Source organism: Cervus elaphus, chromosome 13, assembly GCF_910594005.1.
Source record: "Cervus elaphus chromosome 13, mCerEla1.1, whole genome shotgun sequence".
NCBI classification, from domain to species: domain Eukaryota; kingdom Metazoa; phylum Chordata; class Mammalia; order Artiodactyla; family Cervidae; genus Cervus; species Cervus elaphus.
In genome coordinates, this window is record NC_057827.1 from 60353327 (window position 1) to 60378783 (window position 25457).

Genomic DNA, 25457 nt, shown 5'->3' on the forward strand with positions numbered 1-25457 from the left:
GGGAGGGTCTGAGTACCAGGCCTCAGGGAGCGCTCAGGGGCCCAGCGCCAGGCCGGTGGGTCCAGGCCGGAGCGCCGGTGGTGGGTTTGGCACGGGGGTAGCCTCTGCCGGGGGGACGGCAGGGTCTGGCTCACAGGGAAGCGTCGGCTCCTCTGAGGGTCAGATGTGGGAGTGAGTCTGAGGACAGGCGTAGTGGCCCCTGTTCTTCCGGGGCCCCAGGCCCCGGGGGTGTGACCGGGCTTCTCGGCTCAGTCCGGACTCCTCAGGCGGGGCGCACAGCCCCCCGTGGCGGGGAGTCAGGAGCCAGGGGCCCTGGGTGTGATGGAGATGGGAGGGAGAAGGCAGGCCCTGAAGACTGAGACAACGACGGGGCGGCGGGTAGATGGGTGGGAGCACCTTTGAACGGGGACGTCTCGTGGCTGCGCCCATGGCTTCTGTCGGGAACGGCGTGGTCAGGGAAGAAGCAGGTGGGCTTCCTGGTGGGGAGGGGAGGTCTCCTTTAGGCGAAAGGGGCGGGGGCACCTCTTCGCCCCGGCAGACAGGCTCCCGGCCTTCTCAGGGTGTGTGCTTTAGGCACCAGCTGGGGGGCTGTCCGTGGATCAGACACAAGAGGAGGAAGAGACACGGGGCCTCAGATGGCGGCGCTACCCTGGAGGCTGCCCGCCGGTGAGCCTGGCTCAGCCTGGTGTCCACAGCATCCACGCCGTGGGCTGACCAAGGGGCGAGGCTAGGCAAAGGAGGCTTTCTCCTTTGGGAGGCTTGAAGCCTGCAAGGCGATGAAGTCCTGGGGAAGCCCAGTGTCAGCTCGTGTCCACCTGCTTTCCCGCATCCACCAGTGCCACCAAGGTGTCCCTCTGGCCAGCAGTCCAGGGCCTACGGACTCATACCACGGCGCTGTTCGCATCCACCCCTTTGCTGCTCTGCGAGGAAGTCATAGGGTACTCAGCAACGCCAGTGCCGTTCTCCTCTTTTCTCAGGGGTTTCCTGGGGGCAGGTGGAGGAGTGGGGAAGGCAAAGGAGGGGGAGGCAGGGACATCCATTAGTTATCAGCTGCTGGTGGGGGTGTATCTTACCCTCCCAGTTACCCCACCAGGCTCTGGTCCAGGTCAGCATCCTTGGGGTGCTAGCCCTTGTGGTCTTATATTATAGGGTGACCACATACTGTGTCAAGCAACCGGACATAGTGAATAACAAAGCAGGGAAAATAGGTGTGACTTGGAACTGTTCTGGACAAACCATGATGTATGCTCAGCTTGGTATGCTATCTGGTCAGCCTTTGGTTGATCTCTTTGATATGAGCAAACAGACATGAAGACGAATATTTGGGGTGCAGAGGGTTAAAAGAGGCAAGGTGCTTGTGGTTGGGCTTTATAGTCTTATCTCTGGGAAGTCAAAGGCAAGAGGAAAATGTGATGAAGTGGGCGGTGGCAGTGCTGTTGCTGGTCATGGCGGTGGATGGGGTGGGGATGGAGATGATGGGGTGGTGGCCTCGATGGTAAAGGCGGTGGTGATGGTGAGCGGAGATGGTGGTGATAGTCATGGAGGTGGTGGTGGGGAGGATGGTAGAGTTGATGATGGTGATGCTGGTGGTGGAGTGGATGGTGGTGATGACGGTGATGGTGATGCTGGTGGTGGAGTGGATGGTGGTGATGACGGTGATGGTAATGCTGGTGGTGGAATGGATGGTGGTGATGACAGAGATGGTGATGGTGGTGGATGGTGGTGATGACAGCGGTAACAGAAACGGTGGCATAGTGGATGGCAGTGATCATCATGGTGATGGCAGAGAGGGAGACAGTGGTGATAGTGATGGTGAATGTCCAAACTAAATCAGTGCACACCCGTGGTTCTCAAACACTTCACGTCGCATCATTGGAAGCTCATTCCAAAGGCCCTATAACCCCAGGAGCCATTCCTCCTAGGCACGCCGGGCATGGGGAAGGCTGGGAGGGAAACTCTGAGAAGGCTTGTGCTCACTTGCTGAGACTCTGAATTCGCAGCACTGCTTTCTGGCCTGGCTCAGATCCCACCTCCTCTCTTGGTCATTCAGGAGGACTTCAGCTCCCAGCCCCAGGCCTGAGTGACCACAGCCTCCTGATGGGTCCACACCATATAGGCTGTGTAGCCCAACCCCATGGCACAATCCTGCTGTCTCTTGGGTGGACCTGAGGCCCAAGAGGTGGCAGCTCGGTCACCTCCTGTATCCCCAAAAACATTGGGGCTGAGCCTGAACTGGCCTTCATTGTGTGTTGTCTAAACTGAATGTTTAGGTCATCGTTGAAAGCCTAGGGATTGATTGAAAGCCTTCTCAAATGTCCCTAGCGCCTCCCCAAACCCAGCAGGAGGACTGGTAGGCAGACAGCTTGATGCCTATGGGATAAGGTTGTTGGCGATTAGTTGAGGGGAGGGAGGGTCTGTGAGGTGGTTATCAGTAGTTTCATGGGGACGGGACTATCAGGCCTGTTCAGAGGCAACATGATGAGCAGCCACACTCTTGTCCCCTCTCACAATGGTCCCCTGAAGAAGCCAGACCTGAAGTTGCGAGATTCATTTCATAGGGAAGCTGAGGCTTTGGGAAAGCTGTGACTTGCCCGATGACCACCCCCTACCCCACCCACCTGTATGTGGTGAGGCTTGGAGCACCACTCACTCCTACCATGTCTTGATCCAAACATCTTTCTACTGAATCACCATTCTGCTGCTACTGATGATAAAGCGGGCCTCCCCCACCCTCCATCCCCAAATGGGCCCTGTAGTCCAATCACCTTGGGAAGGCCCTCCTCCACCCTCCTCTTGGAGATTCCCCTAGGTTCTCAAGACTCTGCTCCCAGAAGCCTGTCTCATTTTGCTTTAACCCAGCACATGCTGTGTTCTAGGGTCCCCCAAACCCCATTTCTATAGATGCTCACAGACACTTTCTGGAACTCAGAAAAGGCTCAGAAGAGTTGCCTTGTTTGTGATGGGCTCCTGGAAATGACAGGCTTTGAGTCTCCCTCTCCCCCAGGCCTTTCTCCCTCTGTTTCTCTTACCCTTCCTCCCTCCCACCTATCCCTTTCCAGGGGCCTCAAGTACTTTTGACCTTGCTGTGTGGGTTTGATTCTGACTCAGTGAGTTCTACCTGACCTGAAAATTGGGGGTGTGGGTTGCATTTTCTTACAGTGAGATCCTGTGTGGCCCCCAACATGAGGCCCCTGAGGGACTTAACTGACATTCCTAAATTTATCATCAATACAGAGGGATTTCATCAGAATCAGAATTCCAGAAAATAAAGTAAAAAATCTCTGCCCCCTCTTCCCCCAAAAATCTCTGGGCCCAAAGATTTCTCTGCTTTTCTCCCTAATAAATATTCAGTCTTGGGCTAGGTCTGAAAAGTCAACTGAAATGGGTAAGGACAGGGGAGATGAGGCTTAAGGGCCTTTGAGGGTAGATAATGCCAAGATGAAGGGGTCCTGGAACTTAAATGGAGATGGGTAGAGCCTGGAGGGCACACAGTTCAGCCCTTTTTAGGGAGGGGGTAGGAAATGAGCAGTATTCCTTCCTCCATGAGGAGAAGGGACATTTCTAAAGCCAGGCTGCTGGCTGCGAGACCCCCATTCCTGGGACTTGGGTGGAGAGGACGGCGGCTGGAGGGACACTGGGGTCAGGACCAGTAGAGAGTCCCAGGGCCTTCTCAATGGCTCAGCCAGCTTCCCAGACAGGAAAGGGGGTCTCAGTGGGGGCTCCATCCAGCAAAGAGGGCAACTTTTGGTTAGCGCAGCACCTCTCAGGAGCAGTCCAAGAGCCTGGGCGGGGCGAGGGGAGAATGGGCTGTCCCAAGGACTCTCCTGAGAAGCACACTTGGTCTGCTCCCCTCCCCCATGGAGCTGAGTTGTCAGCCACTCTGCTCCCTGGGCTGCTGCCCCAGCCCACTCCCCGAAGCCCTTCCATGATTCACTGGAGCCTGGTGGACATTGGAGTTTTACCTACAGTAGGACAATGCTCTGTCTTGAACACCTACCCCCATCCCCAACCTCTCTCTCAGCACAGCACTTCAGGGTGATGCTGCGGAAGGGCTGGGAAGCAGATGTCTGGCTCACTAAACCCAGCTCTCCCACCTTCTAGCTGTGTAACTTTGGACAAGTCACTTAACCTCACCATGCCTCGGTTTCCTGGTCTATAAAACGGGCACAATAACGGGGTCCATTTCATAGACCTATGGGGAGGATTAAATATGTTAATGCATGTCAAGCCCCTCAAGGAGCATCTGGCATACAGTAAGTGCTCCATAAGTGCATGTTAGTTCTCAGTATGATACAGCTGGAAAGGGGTCAGCGCAGAGCTGCTCCTGTTGCCAGTGGTCTCCAGTCTGCAGAGACTTCCTACCTAGTGTGCACCCCAGGGGGCTCCTGAGTGCCAGGGGGGCTGGTGGGGACCCAGCCCGGCCCCCTTTGAGCCACCTCTGGTTCCTGCTAAACCAGAAAAACACCTTTCTGCCTGGGTGCAGGAAAAGCTGGGCACACACGGCTGCCTACATGGCCTGGTTCCTAAAATCAAGAAAAAGGGAAGTGAGATTTTCCTTGGCTCCATGTCCAATTCCCAAATGTCGCAGGGCAGGGTCTCCCACCTTGAGAAAACTCCCACCCTGGGCGCCCCACGTTCTCTGCTTGGAGGGCGGCCCTGACGGCTCACCGCCAGCAGAATACCTGGGCAGGGAGAGCCAGGACCCCCTTCCGTTTCCTGCTGACAGCGCTGTGATGGGTTCCCCCCTCAGCCTCCCACTCTGTCGGGGGTGGGGGGAGCTGGAGGCAAAGAACAGCTCTGAGACCCTGAGAGTAGAGGCTGCTGGCTCGTTTCCTGTGTCCCACAGCCCATGGAGGGTCTGTTCTAAGCGACGTGAGGTTAAAGGTCTCAGACTTCCTCTTCCAAAGGTATTTATTCTCCCCATGGTCCACCCTCAGCACACACACATCCATGCCCATATACACATTCAATAATACACATCCACACATGCATGCACATATACACTCATACATGCCTATACACACATGCATACATATGCACGTACACACACACACACATCCATGCACACTCACATACACAGAATTCCACCACGAGATGCCTCTGTACACTGCAGACTTCTCCAAATCTGGGTCTAGAAACCAAGAAAAAAAAAAAAGCCTTTCTGGGCCACTGAGGGCGTCCCCTGACAATGAGAAGCAGCACCCCATTTCTCGCCCCAAATCCTCTGCCATCACCAGGGGAGATGAGCCAGGCATGTGGCTATGAACAGCCCCACACTCAGTCAAGCCGCCTGTGTTCACTGCCCCTGCCCCCACCCCTGCCCAGGGTTTCCATGTTCAGCCATGTCTGCTGAGCCTGTTGAAGGATGGTGCTGTGGAGGTTCTGGGATCGGGTCCTTCTTGGGACCCGGCTGGCAGGACAAGGCCTCTGGATCTTATTCTGAGTGCAGTGGGAGCCATCGAGGACTCCTTGTATGAGGAATTGCTATTTATCCCTTTACCCTACCCCATGACCTTGACCCAGTGTATCTGGAAAGCTGAGTTCCAAGAGAATGGAGTTTCCTGGGGATAAAAAGGTCTAAGAAGCAGAGACTTGTCTGAGTCTCCCATCTGCCAGCACTGGGCTCCACGGCCCCACTGCGCAGAGGATCCCAGGCAGACAGAGCAACTGGCCCTCGCAACCTGCCTCCTACTGCCGGGAGGGGATTTCACCACCTATCACAGCACGCAGGACCCTTGGAGAGGGATGTTAGTTGCTCACTCATGTCCAGATTTTGCGACCCCATGGACTGTAGCCCGCCAGGCTCCTCTGTCTATGGGATTCTCCAGGGAAGAATACTGGAGTGGGTTGCCATTTCCTTCTCCAGGAAATCTTCCCGACCCAGGGATTGAACCTGGATTTCCTGCATTGCAGGTAGATTCTTTACCGTCTGAGTCAGTTTTAAAGGTGGAATTTCTCAAATCTACACAAACAAGCTTCCATTCATGACACGGAAAGTCATGGAAGAGTTACTACCTGCCAGGTACATGCCAGGCGCTGTGGCGGAGAGAGACATCATGGGTGAGAAAGGATGGCGGCTTCCCCCTCTAATGTGTGTGTGTGTGTGCACCGTCACTCACACACTCGAGCACACGAACATGCAAACACCAAATGTTTTTAACTGACCTAGAGCAGAAAGCAGAAACACAAATCCAGGGAGAGCTACAACTCAAAGAACCTGGTGAGAAAGAAAGATCCACCCCAGCCCAGGGCACCATGACTGAGGAGGTGTGTTTGAACTGGGTCTTGAGTGAGCAGTAAGGACTCAGCTGGAAGCCAGGAGGGTAGCTACCTGAATCCTCAAAGAATGAGAGAGGAAGGCTGGAAACCTCTGTGACCTGAGCCACAGCTTCCTCCTATGACCATGGGGGCTTATTCTGGCTCAGACAACAGAGGGATCTCTCTTGCCCTCCTCCACAGTCTCCCAGCTGCCCGGGGAACCACGGCTTCTCAACTTGTCACACACTCAATAAGAGCTAACCCTCTGCTGGGCCACCCCAAAGCTCCCAAAATAATGTAAATCCTAAAAAGAAAACTAACTTCACAGACTGATCTGCTATTGAGTCTATGATTCAGGAAAAATCTTGGAAAAATCTTCCATGATGGAGTCAAGCTGAAGAAACGAAGAACTGGAGTGGGAGGTGGAGAGGGAGAGAGCTGAGTGTGACAAGCTCCCAGAGGGGAGGCTTGGAAAGCTGCTGAAGACAACGATAGCCCAATGGCTGCAGATCAAGCCCAGAGAGCTACCATTCACCTGCAGAGGAGGACGGAATCTCCAAGACAAACACGGAACTGACAAATTGATCACCTAATGCATCTGACCATATTGGGAGAAGGCACTGCTAACTCCAGAGAAGGAAACTAATCATAGTACACTACATGACTCAGCTGTGAACAATATTTATACATTGTCATATGGAGGGGACCTTGGGTGGTCACTGATCCCCTCACTGGAGGTACCTAGAGGAAGTAGTTGGGAAGAGGGCAGGTGTTTTGTATTATAAATTTCAGAGTAGTATTAGGTTTCTAAATCTTGTACCTTCTATAGTGAAAAATCAGTGGATAATGTTTAAAATTAACAGAAAATGTAGAGTATCCATATCACTTAGGGAAATACCAGGAGAAACAACTAACACTCAAAAGTGGTTGCCTTTGGGACTTCCCTGGTGGTCCAGTGGTTAAGAATTCACCTTGCAATGCAGGGGACGTGGGTTCAATCCCTGACTGGGGAACTACAATCCCACCTGCCATGGAGCAGTTAAACCCGGGCCATACCTGGAGAGACCATGTGCCACAACTGAGACCTGACACCGCCAAATAATAAGTAAATTAATACTTTTAAAAAAGTGGTTGCCTCTTACGAATGAGATTTGGGGGAGAAAGAGGAACAATTGGGGGCTGCTGGTTTTCTTAATAGGCTGAGACTCATTTTACTTTTTTTTTTTTTCTTTTCTCATTTTACTTTTTTAGTTACTTGCATATATTGCTTTAGTAAAATAAAAATTGAATTAAAAAGTGATAATGAACATTCAAAGCCCTAACCATACTTTCCAACCATAAAGACCCCGCAAGGGGCACGCATGACACTGACACTTGGGATGGAGAAAGCAACCTCGCATTTACCCCCTTCACTTCCTCTCCCCCATTACCCTGAGTTTTTTTTTTTTTTTTCCCTCTTCATAGCACTCATAGCCTTTTAAAACAGTTCGTTTATTAATTTGCTGGTGTGTCTATGTTTGATCTGCTTCCCCCATTAGGAGGGGATGAACAGGAACTCAGTCTTGCTTATCACCACATCCCCAACGCCTAGTCTAGGCCCCAGCACACAGTAGGTGCTCAATAAATATGTGTGAGCAGTCTGTGCCAGTCAGTGGGTCCTAAGGCCGGTCAAGCAGACCTGGGTGTTCAAAAGTGCCTGTTCTACTGGAAGCAATTCGACCACAAAAAGCTGACGCGCGTGCCCGGGAACACTCGGGCACGCGCACACACTGCCGCTTGCTCCCAGGAGCCTCAGGCTTGCTCGCTGTCTGCAATTAGCGGCCTGCAGGGTCTGCCAAACTGTTCCACATCCTTTTATTGGTCTTTCAGCCAATACCCTGTAAATTAGAAGGAAATGGCTGTCAAGTGACTTAATGGCTAATCGATGGCAGAGGGTGCAAGACCCACGCTGTGCGCGGCCAAAGGAGGCGGCGCACTCTTCCTGCGCCTGGGGAGTGGGGATGGCTCCAGGGAGGGGCCTGGGAGGGGTGGGGCCATGTCTCCGCCATACCGGCCTCTTCTCCCCATGAAGGGTGGAGGGCACAAACCCACCTAGGATAGCGGCCCCAGTCTTGGGAGTCCTCGTGCCTGTGGGGTGCTCCCTGGCCCTCCTACCCAGGCAGTGGACACCGTGCACCTTGGAGCTTGTCTTTGTCTCACCGTGGACAAGGTTCCTCCTCCCTGCTCACAGAGCCTTGGTCTTCCCTCCAGACACGACTCTCCCATTGCAATACTACTACTTTGTCAACAAAGGTCCGTCTAGTCAAGGCTATGGTTTTTCCAGTGGTCATGTATGGATGTGAGTTGGACTGTGAAGAAAGCTGAGTGCCGAAGAATTGATGCTTTTGAACTATGGTGTTGGAGAAGACTCTTGAGAGTCCCTTGGACTACATGGAGCTCCAACCAGTCCATCCTAAAGGAGATCAGTCCTGAGTGTTCTTTGGAAGGACTGATGTTGAAGCTGAAACTCCAATACTTTGGCCACCTGATGCGAAGAGCTGACTCATTTGAAAAGACCCTGATGCTGGGAAAGATTGAGGGCAGGAGGAGAAGGGGACGGCAGAGGATGAAATGGTTGGATGGCATCATCGACTCAATGGGCATGAGTTTGAGTAAACTCTGGAAATTGGTGATGGACAGGGAGGCCTGGTGTGCTGCAGTCCAAGGGGTCACAAAGGGTCGGACACGACTGAGTGACTGAACTGTGGAGGGGGTGGGGGGGTGGGTCTGGTTAACACCCACGTGTCCTTGCAGAAGTGTGGGCAGTGAGGCCAGGGGCTGTGCTGGAAGTGCCCAGGCCAAGCACAGCCCTGGCACCTGGCCCAGTATTTACACATCTGGCAGCGAAAGGATCTGGTGACACTGGTCCCCCCGACATCCCAGGGCCGGGAAACAAAAGCTCAGGGAGCTGGGTAGAGACTAGGAGGGCTCCCCCACTTTACAGATGAGGGTAGTGATACCCACTGAACTGGGCTGGGGCTGGGAATCGAATGCAAAGGTCTGGACACCCAGTCCTGGGTTCTTCAAACAGCTCCAGGCTGTCCTGTGGTCTGATGACAGGTACATGCCAGGCCCTGGGTGGGGAGGAGGCCTGGATGGAGCACGACGTCCAGAACACCCAAGGGCTCTGGGGCCTGACCATCCTGTGCCTGCGGATAAAGAAGTTGTTCACGCCAAAGCCAGGGCAATGAGCCACTGAATGCAAACTGTGTGGGCTTCCCATGGTGGGGAAATCTCCAGAATTTGGATTATTGACAGAGGACTTGGGGGCCACTGCATGTGTTAGTCCCACTGGTTAACACGTGGGATGCCCATCCTCTTCCAAAAAAACTTCTCAGGGCCCCTGGTCTGGGTGAGGTCCCCTTCCTCTGGGCTCCCCCGACCTGGATGCCCCCTGTGCACCTTATCACCTAGCAGAGCTGGGACATTGGGGATGTTTGCTGAGTCACAAGATGAAATTTGATCCACTGAGTGTGTGTGTATGTGCATGCATACTAAGTCACTTCAGTTGTGTCTGACTCTGCGAGCCTGTGGACTGTAGCCCAACCAGGCTCCTCTGCTCATGGGATTCTCCAGGCAAGAATACTGGAGTGGGTTACCATTTCCTCCTCCAGGAGGTCTTCCCGACCTAGGGGTCAAACTGGCGTCTCTTATGTCTCCTGCACTGGCAGGTGGGTTCTTTACCTACTAGTACCACCTGGGAAGTAGTGTCTGTATGTAGAAAGTCCTAACCACACCCAACCTCCCTGCTATCAAGGTCAATGACTAGAGAGGGCACGGAGAAGGTGCTCTGTCTGCATCTGCTCCCCAGTTTCCTCCCCTCCCCAAGGCCATACCCCACATGCCAAGCCAAGCTGGCACCTGCAGAATCACCTCCTTTCCATCCCAATTGATTCTAGAACCATCCTTTAAGCAATCTGGCTCCAAAAGGCTGTGTTGTGGCCATTCACAAAGATCTCTAGGAAGTCCTCCCCTAGGACTCCAGGCGGTGAGAGGGTTTTTTTAAGAAAGCAGGGTTTATCACTGAATTTCCCTTCTAATGGTTTCACAGCGACATGCAATGCTTTTGTTTCCTGAGAGAGAAGGCATGTTTCAGATGAATTATTAACCAAAGAGAATTGATTGAGAGGAAGAAATCCTCCATTTACTCTGGAGAGAAATGCACACAGACAGCTGCTTGGCTAGGCTATCTCTTACAGAGGTCAGCTGGGGGAGTGGGGAGGGGGCGTTTGCTGTCCTGCACTGGGTGTAACTTCTGCTGCCTCCTTCTTCCGCAGCCCACAAGGGGCTGATCCATCTTCTCCAGGTCAAGCTACCTTCCAGGAGGGTTCTGGGAGAACCAGACTCTATTGTTGCCTCCATTGGCCACTCGGGTGCCTGAGTAGCACCCACTCCTGATACAGATTATCCATCTTTGGGCGCCAGGGACGCCCTCTCTGGACCGTGAGGATCTGGACTGGCAGAGGGCTGGGTCTTGCTCCAGAAGAGGATGCAGATTTTGGCGCCAAGGCAGAAAAGGGACTGCGCTCCATTTACTACATGGGCTGGGGTGCTGACACCTTTGCTGGTATCTCCTGGGCTCCCCTGTTTCAGCCAATGGGAGGCACCTCAGGATAGCTGGGAGCGTGGAGAAAGGTTGGGGAGTTTTCTCCACCCACTTGTTTTTCAGGGCTGCCATCTCCAGCAGTTCCAACCACAGGTCCTGCTGATTAGCCCCTCTTTTGAGTCTCCAGGCCCTGTAGGTTTCCCTGGTACTGCACCCATCCTCTGTCCTGGGGGGTGCTAACAGCTTGCACCTCTGTTGTTCGTGAAATGCTTCAAGAATTCTATTGTTCTCAGGATCTGCCCAAGCCCCTGGAGGGAGCTCCGCCCATTCCTTTGGCTGGAGCCCCGCCCACACCCCTGGGGAGGAAGCACCGCCCACACCCCGGAAGGCGTCCCATCCACGCTTCGGGAGGGATCCACTAAGCCGTCTGAGGTGAGTTGTCTGTCTTTCCAGGCGGCTGACAGGCTCGGGAACCAAGACCCCAGAGCCGGTGGAAGGAAACGAGGGAGGCTCCTCTGGTGCTCTGACGGGAGGTGGGGTGATACCTTCCCTCGCCTTCCCGGGAGTCCCCCAGCTCGGTGGAAGCAAAGCCCGGCAGGACAGACGCGGTGGACACGCCACAGAGCGGAGACATCCAAGTGAGCTGCTTCACCTGTTAGGTTCGCCCAGCCCTCCTACTGTTGGAGCAGGTAGCCCGTTTCTTCAGGAGAGGTTTGGAGCAGAGAGGCGGCAGAAGCGTATCTTTTGGAAGAGCCTCAGTTTATTAAAAAGATGATGCATTTTGAAACCATAATTCTAAAAGATGCATGCCTCATCTTTTAAATAAGTTTGTGCTCAGTCGCTAAAGTCGTGTCTGACTCTTTTTCAACTCCATGGACTGTAGCCCGCTAGGCTCCTCTGTCCATAGGATTTTCCAGGCAAGAATACTGGAGTGGGTTGCCATTTCCTTCTCCAGGGGAACTTCCTGACCCAGGGATCGAACCCGCTTCTCTTGCATTGGCCGGTGGATTACTTACCACTGAGCCACCAGGGAAACCCACCAGGAGGTGGGTTGGAGTGATAAATTGGAAGACTAGGATCGACATTATACACACTTCTATAGAAAAAATGTTAATCGATAACTAATAAGGACCTACGGAGCTTTGCAGGTGGCAGTAGTGGTAAAGAGCCCACATGCCAGTAAGAGACGTGGGCTTGATCCCTGGTTCGGGAAGATCCCCTGGAGGAGGGCATGGCAACCTACTCCAGTATTCTTGCCTGGAGAATCCCATGGACAGAGGAGCCTGGCAGGCCATAGCCCTTAGGGTGGCAAAGAGTCGGACACGGCTGAAGCGACTTAGCATGCAGGGACCTACTGTATAGCATAGGGACCTCTACTCACTACTCTGTAATGGTCTATACGGGAAGAAAGGAATCTTAAAAAAATAGATGATGCAGCCTGTCTCTGAGGGAAGGGGGTCTTTGAGGGGACTAGTACCCCCAACTCTCTGGCAGTGTCCCCACCCTCTTGACAGTGCCCTGGGTGGATCTTGAACACTTTCCCTAAAACCTTCAATGGCTCCCTGTGTCTACTGAATCATGGGCCAGCAGCGGCTACACCTGGTGGGACAACCACTTCCCCTTGTCGGGCTTGGGGCTTCCTCCAGCCTCCCTCTACCCTCATCTCCAACCCCCCCACCCCCCCCATTTCCCCATCCCACCCCCATCACAGGGGCTTCCTGGTGCTTTTGAATGCCTGCCCTGCTCTGCTTCTTAAAATCCTCCTCCCGCTGCAGCAGGCTCTCAGCTGAAACGATTTTTTATCCACATCAGGGTTCACATGACTCCTGCCTCTCCTGCCTGGTCCCGGCTGTTGGCGTCCCGGCTGTTGGCCTGATGAGGCCCTTCGCCCTGGGTGCCTGACCATATGCAGGTTTTAAGACTTTCAACTTAATGGTTTACTCTTTCCACTTTTCAATTATTAAAGTGAAATCACATAGAACAACTGATTAAAAGGGCAAAGTTTAAATAACTTTGGTCTTATGATTGCTCAATAGAGATCCTCTAACTTTGGGCCTTAGGGAATTTAAAAAAAAACTTTCTTAAAAACATATTAACAAATCCTCTGGTGTTTTGCAAGCAACATTATTGTTCCTCTTTTGATTATATTGTCCCCTAACGTCCCCTGAAGCCCGGCATGCTGCAGTCCATGGGGTTGAGGCCGTTGTTTGGGAGGGGGCTAAGAACTGGAAATTGAGGGGTGGGGCCAGAGCTACTGTGTTGTAATCGCAGTCAGGCCTCAATAATAACAACATGGAGCTTCAGACCCCAACTCAATAAGGTGCCTGCTTGCTTGAAACGCAAAGTGAGATGGTGGTGGTGTTCAGTCGCTCAGTCGTGGACTGCAACACGTCAGGCTTCCCTGTCCTTCACCATCTCCCAGAGTTTGCTCAAACCCATGTCCATTGAGTTGGTGATGCCATCCAATCATCTTATCCTCTGTCGTGCCCTTCTCCTCCTGCCTTCAATCTTTCCCAGCCTCAGGGTCTTTTCAAATGAGTCAGTTCTTCACATCAGGTGGCCAGAGTATTGGAGCTTTAGCTTCAGCATCAGTCCTTTCAATGAACATTCAGGATTGATTTCCTTTAAGCTTGACTGGTTTGATCTCCCTGATGTCCAAGGGACTCTCAAGAGTCTTCTCCAACACTACAGTTCAAAAGCATCAAAGCGAGATGGTAATTAACAGAAATAACAGCAAGTGTTCAGTTCAGTCGCTCAGTCGTGTCCGACTCTCTGTGACCCCATGAATCGCAGCACGCCAGGCCTCCCTGTCCATCACCAACTCCCGGAGTTTACTCAAACTCATTCCCATTGAGTCGGTGATGCCATCCAGCCATCTCATCCTCTGTCGTCCCCTTCTCCTCCTGCTCCCACTCCCTCCCAGCATCAGGGTCTTTTCCAGTGAGTCAACTCTTTGCATGAGGTGGCCAAAGTACTGGAGTTTCAGCTTCAGCATCAGTTCTTCCAATGAACACCCAGGACTGATCTCCTTTAGGATGGACTGGTTGGATCTCCTTGCAGTCCAAGGGACTCTCAAGAGTCTTCTCCAACACCACAGTTCAAAAGCATCAATTCTTCGGCGCTCAGCTTTCTTCACAGTCCAACTCTCACATCCATACATGACCACTGGAAAAACCATAGCCTTGACCAGATGGACCTTTGTTGGCAAAGTAATGTCTCTGCTTTTTAATATGCTATCTAGGTTGGTCATAACTTTCCTTCCAAGTGTTACTGAAAGATAATATGCTGTTTGGGTCATTCATGACCCTTTGGGAGCACTCCTATTCATCCTTCAAAACCCAGTCTTCTTGTTGTTCAGTCACTATGTTGTCTCTGACTTTGGGACCCCATGGACTGCAGCATGCCAGGCTTCCCTGTCCTTCAGTATCTCCCGGAGTTTACTCAAACTCATGTCCATTGAGTCGGTGATGGACAGTGATGGTTGACAGTCAGTATCTAACCATCTCATCTTCTACCGCCCCCTTCTCCTCCTGCCCTCAATCTTTCCAGCATCAGAGTCTTTTTCCAGGGGGTCAGCTCTTCGCATCAGTTGGCCGAAGCATTCACAGAAGACCTTCTCTGAGGCATCTCTACTTCTCCTTCTCCCAAGAGAACCTTGCTCCCTTCTCTGTCATCCTTTTTCTATCTTCCACTATGGAAACAGTGAAAGCTGGTGCAGCTCTTGGTGAGCATGCACTTATACCAGACACTGCTGAGTATACATATTGTGCAGACCATTCACAGAGGGCATCTCACCTCTGCCTGGGGGCAAGATAATTATTCTTTATCCCCGTTTTACTGATAGGGAAACTGAGGGCCAGAAAAGTGATTTCCTCCTGGTCACACAGCTTGAACTGGAGTCTGAATTTCGATCAGATTCCAAAACCCAGTTCCGGCTCCAAACTAGCATGGTGCCCCCTCCAGGGGATTCATCACTCACCCTGCAAGAATTATTTCCATCCTCCCAGGCTTGGAGTGAGCCCCTAGCAGTGGGGCCTGCCACTTACAGGTAGAGGAGCTTTATCCTGCCTCCAGCCTGACATATAATCAGTGTTCATCAAATGCTCGTAGAACCCCCTAAAATGATGGGGGGGGATAATATCTGAGATCAACTTTAAAATACTTTAGCAAAGAAAAAGATACAAGGAACAGGAAACAGTAAATATTAGCCAAATCTTGATAACTGTTGAATCAGGGTGAAGGTAGGTGGGTGTTCTTTGTATATTCTTTCTGCTTCTTAAGTGCTTAACGATTTTTATTATTAAAAAACAAAACCGAATGGAGGTGGGTGGAGGAGCCCTGAGCCCAGTTAGGGTCCCCTCTGGCTCCAGAGCTGGGTGAACACTCACCTCTTGATGGCTTTGTAGCAGATGATGACAAGCACAGTGAGAAATACCAGGGAGGCGCAGCATACCGCGATGACAATCACCAGCCCTGACCACCAGCTCTCCTCCGCAGGACACGAGGTAGCGTTGGGAGCTGAAAGAGACAGGAGCAGCCTGAGTGTCCCCTGGATGTGTGGGTCCACGCCGGTGTCAGAGGCGAACCGTCACAGGTGACAGCAAGGCTGGCCTCGCCACCATCCATCACCCAGATGAAGCCTCTCCAACCTGTCCTGCCGTCCCCACCCCCGCCCAGTGGCAGGTGACATCATGGCTGGCCCCCAGCCAGGTGACGTGCTCTGAGCTGGGGTTAAGCACTGCACCCTGGGCCATCCATCCTTCCTGGGCATGAGCTAACTGACAGCAGGGTCGGGTTTAATTTCCCATGAAAAATAACAGAACATCTTCTCTCAGCGTGGGTATTAAATCTGCTTCCTCTGAAGGTGGGAGTGAGGAGTTGGGCTCAGAGTACACGGGTTGTGGGCGGGGGAGCAGGGAGGAGAGAAAGGGAGACCTGTCAACATCAGTTTCTTAAGCTATTATTTTTTTTTTGCAAGAGACAAATTTTCTGTCTTCTTGGGTTTGGTCCCTGTGGTGGGTACCAGTAGCTGTCTCAGCCTGCACAGTGGCTGCAATTTGAAAAAAGTCATTGACAAAGCATATGACAAGGGTTGCTGCAGGACCACCCTTCTTGTTACTCAGTCCATGGGGTCCTTGGGGAGAACCCGTCCTTCGATTTGGCACAGGCTGGGTGAGGGGACCCACACACAGACAAAGCTTGCAACAAAGTCGGTTTGCTCTGCTCTGAGAAAAGCAGAGACATCATACAGCTTTACCCCAGAGGTTTTGGAAGACCTACACCCAACTGGAAAGAATTGCTTGGAATTGCAAAAGGAACGGAAGTGAGGGAAAGAGAAAAGGGGAGAGGGAGAGGGTGGAGGGACAAATAGATACATAGACACTACTAGTTCGGGACAGTCCTTCAAGACATGTGAATATATGTAAAAGAATCAAAACTATGCCCTAGATTTAATAATAGGCACCATGAAGGGTGCAGCAGTATGTGGGGAATAAGTGAATGATTTCCCAAAGGATACCATGGGTGGTTTCATTATTATATTATTACTGATGATATTGTTGTTGTTTCAGTCATCAGGGTATAATTTACATATAGTGAAATGCACCCATCTGAACGGTACCATCTGATCAGTTTTGACAAATACATACACTAGTGTAAACCTCTGTCATGACCCACAATATCATTATCACCCCAGAAAGCTTCCTTGTGCTTCTAGTCTGTCCTGACCCCAGAAGCAACCACTGTTCTGCTTTCTAAAATCACAGATTAGATTTGCTTGTTCTTGAAACTCACATAAATGGAATCATGCAGTGCCTGGGTTTTTTTTTTTTTTTTTTTTTTTGCTTCCTTTATTTAGCAGTGTTTTTGTGATTCACCCACAATGTTGGATATTTACGTAGTTCCTTTCTTTTACAGCTGAACAGTATTCCATGATATGTGTATACCACAGTTTGTTTATCCTGTTCAACTGTTGATGAATACCTAAGCTGTTCGCAAGTTTTGACTTTTATAAACAAAGTTGCTGTAAACATTCACAAATAGGGTATAGACATGCTTTCTTGGTATAGACATGTTCATATTTCTCTTGGATAAATAACTAGAAGTGGGATCACTGAGCCCTATGCTCTGTTGTTTTCCCCAAGCCCTTGTACTCTTGTTCGGAACAAGGAAAGATGCAGAAAAGGAGTGATTTTGTGGCTTTGTTGCAGCTGGATTAGGAGATCCGGGAAGCCTTTATATGCTTCTCAGGGACGAGGTGCTAAAGCTCCATTAACAGAAACCAAGGTCACCAGAGGCGGAGCTGAGATCCTCACTGAGACCAAGCAGATACAGAAATGTTTCCTAAGAACTGACTGGGACGAGGATGTCACTGAGCTACATGACTCTGTCAGCCTGGGTAAAAACAGGCCTTTAGAAGCCCTAACACTGAAAAGATAGAAAGGGACTTCCCTGGTGGTCCAGTGGTTAAGAATCAGCCCTGGACTGCAGGGGAGGTGGGTTCCATCCCTGGTTGGGGAACTAAGATCGTACATGACAGGGTGCAGTTAAACCCGCCAGCTGCAACTAGAGAAGGCTGTGCACCACAATGAAGAGCCCACGTGCTTCAACTAGGATCCAGTGCCGCCAGATAAGTAAATAATTAAAAAAAGAATATAGAATTCAAAAGACAACCTGTAGAATGAGGGAGAGGTAATCCAAAAGGATTCTCATTTCCCCCATGATGAACTTCTTCAGTGCTTTTTCTGTGAAATATCAAACGAAATTCTTCCCCCAAATCGTTCATCATGGGGTATCCCTGGCTTGCCTGAGTCTCCCCAGGGGACTGGGCACAGATCTTGCCTGCAGCACTGGTCATAGCTGGAGAATCAGGAGAGCAGCTAGATACACAGGGTCCCAACCCCAAATGGTCTGCATTTTCACTGCAAAGGGAAGCAATTTTGGTTTTTGTCAGTTCTACCTTGGGCTGCGACACCTCTGGGCCAGTCTCCAGGACCAGGCCTGCAGCCCGTGGGATGCTCACACCAGGGGCCCACAGTTTACCCAACATTGCCAAGGCTGGAGCATTTGTCTACCAGAGAGTGGGCTCAGTGGGGACAGCACCCCTCCCCAGGCAGCACTTGGAAATCTTTGATGGCGGGGGTGGGAGGGGCTGTTTTTGATCACCCAACAACTATGGATGTTAGCAACAATGAGCCAAACACTCCCACACGTGGTAGAACTGTCCCTCCAAAAGCCCACCAGGGCCCCTGTTGAGAAATTCCATCCACTGGAAACCGAAGGACAAGTTGATTCTAAACTTCATTTGGAATTAGATGCTAAATTTCAGAGCGCCTCTCTTGATGTTCTTTTCTTTGCCTTCGATATTAATGAGGCGAGAATCTGCTTCTTGCTGACTGTTTTCAAGCACAGTTGAGGCCGAAAGCAGGAAGGTTTGTTCGAGAAGGTCCTTCTGCAGAGAGTTCCTTGCTAATATTCAGCAGTGTGAATATTACTCACCGCTTACATGCGAGGAAAGCACCCCAGGCAAAAATACTACCAGATATGAAAAGAAGGAGGTGTTCTGTGAAACAGTCCAAGATATAAATCGTGGATTTTGCCAAGAAAACAGCTATTGTGTTCAAAGAATGCATCCTTATTTATCCTTGCTTGACTCATTCTTTTTATATTAGAGAAGATCAGGGGATGCTGGAGTCAGAGGAAGGCTGAGTGTGTGTGCTAAGTCGCTTCAGTTGTGTCTGACTCTATGCGACCCTATGGACTGTAGCCTGCCAGGCTCCTGTCCATGGGATTCTCCAGGCAAGAATACTGCAGTGGGTTGTCATGTCCTCCTCCAGGGGATCTTCCTGACCCAGGGATGGAACCCCTATCTCTTAATGTCTCCTGCATTGGCGGGCAGGTTCTTTACCACCCGCGCCACCTAAGAAGCCCAAGAGGAAGGCTAGGAGGGGTCACTTCAGAAAAGAAAATAAATACTGAGTGAGGCACAGGATCAAACAGCTTTCGCAGGGGCCAGGATGAGGACACTGGATCTTTAGGCTGCAGGCCAGGTCCACCCCTGCCCAAACTTCTTTCCCATTGGGTGTGGCCTCTCCTGCTTTCCAGTCTGTCTAGACAAGACTCTTTACCCTGTGGGCAGACTGAAGGTTCATATTTAAGAAAATAGAATAAAAATGAAGGTTTTCATTCATTTGTTCATCCACCAAACATTTACTAACAAGCACCCTCTGTGCCTGGTAGCGTGCTGGGAGCTGGGAGTACAAGGATGAATTGGATGTCAACTGTGCCCAACCCAGGTCTTAATGCCAGCTGCCCAAAATCTGATCACCTCGCTTAAGGAGCCAGCAGTCTCTGAGAGAAGAGACCCAGAAGTGCTAACGTGCAAGGTCAAGGTCATTTGTGGCCAAGGAGAGGAAGCCACTTGGCGCCAGGGTTCAAGGGAGAGGGGTGATGCCTTGTGAGAGGCAGGTGGTCAGATGGAGGAGGCTGAGGCCACCAGAGTGTGAATTCCCTGGACACGAGGCTGCCAGAGCGCTGCCTCTGTCACCCGCCTCGCTCTCAGCCAAGATTCTGCAAACAAGACAGAAAGGCAGGAGCTGTGATGATATCTCAGGGGTCACGACACCCTCTCTCCTGGAACTCAATGGGGCTTTGTCTGCTGCATTCATTAAACACTCCTGATGCCTGTAAAGATAATGAGGCTGGCATCCAGAGAGCGGTTTAGAACGACATGGGCCGAGTTTCGCTTTATCAATGGAGTTGCTGTCTTTTCAGTCAAGAAATGCATCATTAAGAGCTCATATTCGGGACTTCTGCTTCTGGCCAAGATGGGGTAACAAGGGCCAGACTTGGCACCATTATACCCCATCTGGGAAACATCTCAAAAAAATACCAAAAATATAAAAATGGTTTTCCAAATAGTGGACATCAAGGTAACAAAAGGCAGATCCTTGAGAGACAAGAAACAAAGGAGGTGAGTTCCCTGGTGGCCTCGTGGGTAGGGTCCCAGTTTGTCCCTGCCATGGCCCGGGTTCAATCCCTGGTTGGGGAACTGAGATCCTGCAAGCCAAGTGGCACAGCCAAAAAAAGCTCTCCCCAAAACCCCAAAATCCAAAGGAGGTGAGCTCTATGGCTTCTCTAGCTTACTGCTGGGAGACAGGTCCAAAATATCAGTCCTGGAAGGGCAAGACCCTCCCCACCCCGGTCTGGCCCACTCAGAACATCAGGGAAGTTGGGCTGGGAGGGAGCAAGACAGATGAGAGTCCCCCAAGGGGACTTCCGGAAGAGCAGACAGAGCCAACAGCACACAAGTAATTCCGCCCACAAATAGATAATTACATGCTGGGGCGAGTGCTGGAAAAGAAACGGAGAAGAGGCCGAGATGCCCCCACAAGTGTCTGGAAAAGAAGCAGTTGGGAGGGGGTCGCTTCAGATGTCCCCATCTGATCACACATCACGGGCGCTGAGCAGACCAAGGAGATTCCTGTCGGGGTGGGTGGACCTGCCTGAAGTCTGGTGTCACGGGGGAACTGCATGACGTCCCCGGCTCTCAAGCGCCTCCCCTGTATTCCTCACGGGGTGTTTGTGCTATCAAATGGGATGATGGAGACTGTGTTCTTGAGGGAACCAGGAGGAGCACCAGCATTTGTTGAGCACCACCCCCGAGGCTGCTTCTGCGGCCCCTTTCTGCAGTGGGGACACAGCCAGGGACCTGCTGGGGCTGGAACCCGGTGTGCCTGTGACAGCACTCACGGCGAACTCAGTACATGTTTGCCTTCGACTTGGGACGGGCCACATCCATATCGTCCTCAGCGCTGGCTGTGCATGGGAGATATCTGATTGACAGGAAGGAATCAAGTGGGGCACGAATGAATCAAAGGAACAGCACATTAGGAGGAAACAACCTCAGTCCAGAAAGATATTTTTCTAGGATTTCTAGAAGGGAGTGAGAGCCGTGTTCTTTGTTTTAACCTGATGTTTCCATTGTGAGGTTGTGGTGCTTGTTCAGTTGTGTCTGACTCTGCAACCCCATGGATTGCAGCACGCCAGGCTCCCTTGTCCTTCAGCATCTTCTGGAGTTTGCTTGAGCTCTTGTCCATTGAGTCGGTGATGAAACCATTGTGAGGTGGAGGCTGTGGTTTATCCATGTCTCGGCCTCTGGGCCCACACGTGGCCACCTGCAGAGGCCAGCCCCTTGCTCACCTGGCCCCCCCATTTCTTGAGTGCAGCCTGAGTGCCAGGCCCTGCTGGTAACACCACAGGTATGCCAGGGCATCCTTAGATGTCTCTAACTTTCATAGTTTGGCAATTCATGGCCAGGCTTCCTAACCGATGCCCAGGAGCTGACCTCGGTCATGGCCAGGGGAGGAGGTGTGACCCGCACAGAGAGCGGCGACTCAGCTCCCAGCCCACCAGGCAGATCACAGCCGCTGAGCGCGGCTTGTGTAGGGTCCCCTGAGCTACAGAGACCCGTCTCCTTCGAGGGGCTAAGGTCTGTGAACCTGCTTCTCAAACCACAGTGGACACACTCAGCCTTTGCTGTGGAAACTGAAGTCAGCCTCATGACCAGCCTCACGACATGGCCAGGGACTTGCCAGCCTCGGGTGTCAGGGGCTGGGCTGGACTTTGGGAGTAGATGCCAAGGGGGCCACACAGCGTCAATCCAAGGGACAGTCTCAGGGCACAGTTGGCCCTCAGGATGGGTGGGCTCCCTCTTGGGTCCATGCTCTCCTGCTCACCCGGAAGGCCTTGAGGACCCCATCCATCACGTCTAGGAATCTGCTGCAAGTTGATGGAGTGTCTGAAGAGCAATGAAGAGGATGTGTTCTCTCGCTCTGCCTCAGTCTGCTCACCTAAACACCCATTGGTTTTATCTGGTTCATGAAGACAGCAAGGGGTCCAGGAACTTTGCTAATACACTTGTGTGATGGCAAAACCTGGTCCTCAGACCCTTCAGACAAAGGAGGACCTGAGGCTGGGGGTGGGGGGCAGATCTGGGCCTCAGGCCCCCCCAGCCCTGCTTCATGTGATGCCCCCAAGGACCACGAAGGACCTGGGTTTGCAGTTCCTTCACGGTCTTTTCCCTTCACTGCCCCGGGGCCCCCAGCTCTCTGCTGAGTTGCTTGACAGAGACTGCAAGTCCACTGGGGGGAAGGGGGCACAGGGCAGGGCCCCCCTCATGCCCCGCCCCCACACAGAGCCCATTGTCTCTGGACACAAGGGACCAACTCAGGCCGCTGCTCTCCATTCATGGGCACCCAGCCTCCATGGGGAGGCCTGTGCCAGGGGCGTCCAGCCGCCCGCCTGGGCCAGCTCGGAGTGGGGCCCTCGCTCGTTTCCTCCCCAAAGATGCCAGAGTGTGTGGCCCGGCTTTAAACCACAGATACAGGCTCAGATCTTGGTGCTTTATACAAACCCCCAAAATGAGCCTCCACTTCTACAGAGAAAGGAGTCGTCTCCTTTGAGTCGGCCCACATGAAAATAGTGATCCTTTGCACCTCAGCTCGGGGGGTCTTTCCCCCTGTCCTCTGCCAATGGCAATCTGGCTTTGGGTGCAGCACAGAGACCCCCTTTTTCATGTCTTCCTTGTGCCTCCCCCAGACCCGAGGTTCTCAGAGCAGGAAGCCCCTGGTTGACCAGTAACAGCCGGCAGAAGGCCTGAATTCCTGGCTCCTGGGGGAGCCTCCGCACCCCACCTCAGCGGCGCTCCCTCTCCACCCTGCAGGTTGGACACTGCAGCCTGAACGTGGGTCCCGGCATCCAGTCCAGGGCAGGGAGGAGGTGGTGTTCTTGGGAAGCAGGGCTGTACTGGGGCTACTTGGAGTGGGGGGTCTGTCTCGTCCATCACCCTGCCCACCGTCCTATTCCTGGTCTCCACTGCCTCCCAAATCTGGCCCAGGACCCCCGTTCCTGCTCTCGTCAGCTGGGCTGTGGAGGCCACAGCTGAGCATTCCTGGTTTTTGTTCACTGTAGACTGAGATCACTGGTCTATGGAAACTCAGGAGGCCTTGGCCAGTTCTGGCCATTGACATGACGGGGAACGTCTGCTGGGCGCTTCCACAACTGTCTCCTCGCTGTTGAAGGAGAGGCATGGAAACAGGCAGGCCTCTTTTCCTCGTGGACAATGCCATGTCCTCTTTACCCCCAAACAGAGCAGCTCTGGGGGGGCTGGGGTGCTGGGTGGATTACAGTGTAAAGTAGAGTGACCTCCATGGGTGACTTTTGGCCAAAGACTGGGATTTGGTGAAGGTGTTCATCACACCAGTACCTGAGGGAAGAGTCAGAGCAAAGGTCCTGAGGTCACTGCAGGCTTGGTGTGTCGTGGGCAAGGGGAGGACAAAAGTAAACAGGGTGGCCCAGGATTGAGGCTGTGAGAAGGGTTTGAGCTTTTACACTAAGAACGAGGTGCCCGGCAAGGCTGGAGAGAGGGTGAGGAGGTCTGAGTTACGTGTCGGCTCAATCACTCTGTGTTTAGACTATAGACTGTGTGCGTTTGTATGCATGTGTGTTTGTATGCGTGCGCACGCGTGTGTGTGTGTGATGGGGAGTGTGGGAATCTGGGAGGATACTGCTGAGAGCTGACAGTGACTCACGAGGGTGTCAGCTCTGGAGGTGGTGAGAAAAGGTAGATTCTGAGTATGTTTGGAAGGTAGAGTCCCTGAAAACTTGGATGTGGGTGTTAGAGACAGAGAAGAGTTAAGAATGACTTGAAGGATTTGAGGTTGAGCACGCAGAAGGATGGAGCTGCCATGGAGGGATGCGAAAAGCTGGGGCAGGAGGGGCTTGCTGGGTGTGGAGGCTGGGGGTGAAGTCTGAAATTCCCATCACACACGCGAGGGAGAAGGCAACCCAGCAGTGGGATCTAGATTCTGGGTTGAGAAGCAAAAGCTCTGCTGAAGGAACACACTTGGGGACTGTCAGCACAATTCCTGAGATGGCGTGAGATCGTCAAGTGAGAAAACTATGGATAGAACAGTGCAGACAGTCTAGACCTGAGCCCCGAGGGGCCCCAGGTGAAGAGGCCAAGGAGCAGAGGAGGAGGCAGGCAAGGAGGCCGGGAGGAGAGGCCAGCAGGGGTACCAGCCAAGGCACGGTGGAGTCCTGTGGCCGAGTCAGGGAAGGACGTCGAGGAGGAGGGGATGGTCAGCGCCTCTGTGCCCACTGTGGCTGAGGAACAAGCGCCATGCGTCTCAGAGCCAACTGCTGGATGGAGCAACATGGTGGTCCCCGTTGACCACCATAGAGGTGGTTTTGCAGGAGCAGTGGAAGAAGCTTGACTGGGGCCATGTTGGAGAGAATGTGCCGAGAGGAAAGGGAAACAGCATGTGTGCACAGCTTGTTGGTGGAGTTTTGTTGCAAAAGGGAAGAACAACATGCAGCCATAGCTGGGGGGAGAAATGGTGGAAGGGAAGGATTCTAAGATGGGAGGTGGAGCATTTGTGTGCTGGTGGGTGTGACCCAGGGGAGGGTCGGCCCGAGCACAGGTGGGGAGTGCTGTGCCGTAGAGGAAAGGTAGGGGGAGGGAGGGGGTGGCTGACAGGTGGGAGTCGGTGGAAGCTGCCTTCAAACAGTGTCCGTCATCTCAGTGAAGAGGGAGGCAGGTCAGCAGCTGAGAGAAGGATGAAGGACAGGTGATGGGTGTTCAAGGGGAGCAGAGAAGGTGTGATCTGGTTTTCTAGGAGGGCAGGTGAGTGACTGGCTGGGGAAGGGAGGAGCTTAAAGGACCAGGGATGTCCAGTTCCAGGTTGGCCAGTTTGCCCAGCTGCCGTCAGTTGCCGAGGGGAAGCCAGGTTTGCCCAGCATGTATGATGAAGTGAACGCAGGGTGAAGGGGTTGAGGGCACACCTGGGGGGTGAACTCAGGACCAGAGGCAGGAACTGAGACACAGAAAGTGCTCACATGAAGGCGTCCAGCTTCACTTGGGTGGGTGCTGGAGCTGGGGTTTGAACCCAGACATCTGGCTCCAGGGTGGACCCGTAACTGCTACACAGATGAAAAACAAGTGAGCAAGCAAACCCAGAGGGAAAAATGCCGCGTGTGGAAAGGAGAGATGAGTGTCACCTTGGGCTGTGGGGAAGACTCTTTGAGGAGGTGGCATTTTGGCTGAGTCCCGCAAGGTTAAGAGGAGGGGACAGCCCTATAGAAAGGTCCTCTCTGGGTTGGCCTAAGTCACAATGGAAGGGACGGGGAACAGGCAGCTGGCGCCCCAAATCTCTGTTTCTCCACCGGTGCTTGGAGGGGTGAAGCCCTGGAGAGGGGCACCAGGCCCTTCCATCTGTGAGTCCCAGCCGGTTCCCCAAGCTCCATGGGACGTTCACTCCTCTGATTTATTTCCACCCGGCATCCCAGGCACAGAGCCCAGCATGGTGGCAGCGTGGCTGCTTATCATAAGACACACAGTTCTCAGGCTCGGCTCCTGAGGAGGGCACTAAATAAAGCCTGATACATTATTAATAACTGTCTCCATCATTCCTGGGCCTAATTAGGAAAGGAAAATTATGAATTGGACTGAAGTCTCTACGGTGGGGGCGGCCTCGGCATTCCCTGTGTCAGGGAGAGGTATAGGCGGAGGCCGGGCAGGAGCTGAGAACAGCCGGCCGCTGCCTGGGACCATTCA

General features: G+C 52.6%; 1 protein-coding gene across 5 annotated transcripts in view; it reads right to left on the minus strand.

Annotated features, from left to right (window-relative positions):
* Positions 1-219: 219 nt before the first annotated feature.
* PRIMA1 (proline rich membrane anchor 1) overlaps positions 220-25457 on the minus strand; it is a 66369-nt gene continuing 41131 nt past the window's right edge. For 3 of the 5 annotated variants that reach the window (XM_043922392.1, XM_043922391.1, XM_043922394.1), the window contains exons 4-5: positions 15232-15361; positions 7734-8135 (exon numbers count right to left, since the gene is read on the minus strand). In XM_043922392.1, coding sequence (XP_043778327.1) covers positions 7907-8135; positions 15232-15361 — 359 coding nt within the window. In that variant the 3' untranslated portion in view covers positions 7734-7906. Of the gene's footprint in view, positions 985-1705; positions 4524-7733; positions 8136-15231; positions 15362-25457 lie in introns of those variants that run through there. The other 2 variants (XM_043922395.1, XM_043922396.1) reach the window with 2 other exon arrangements.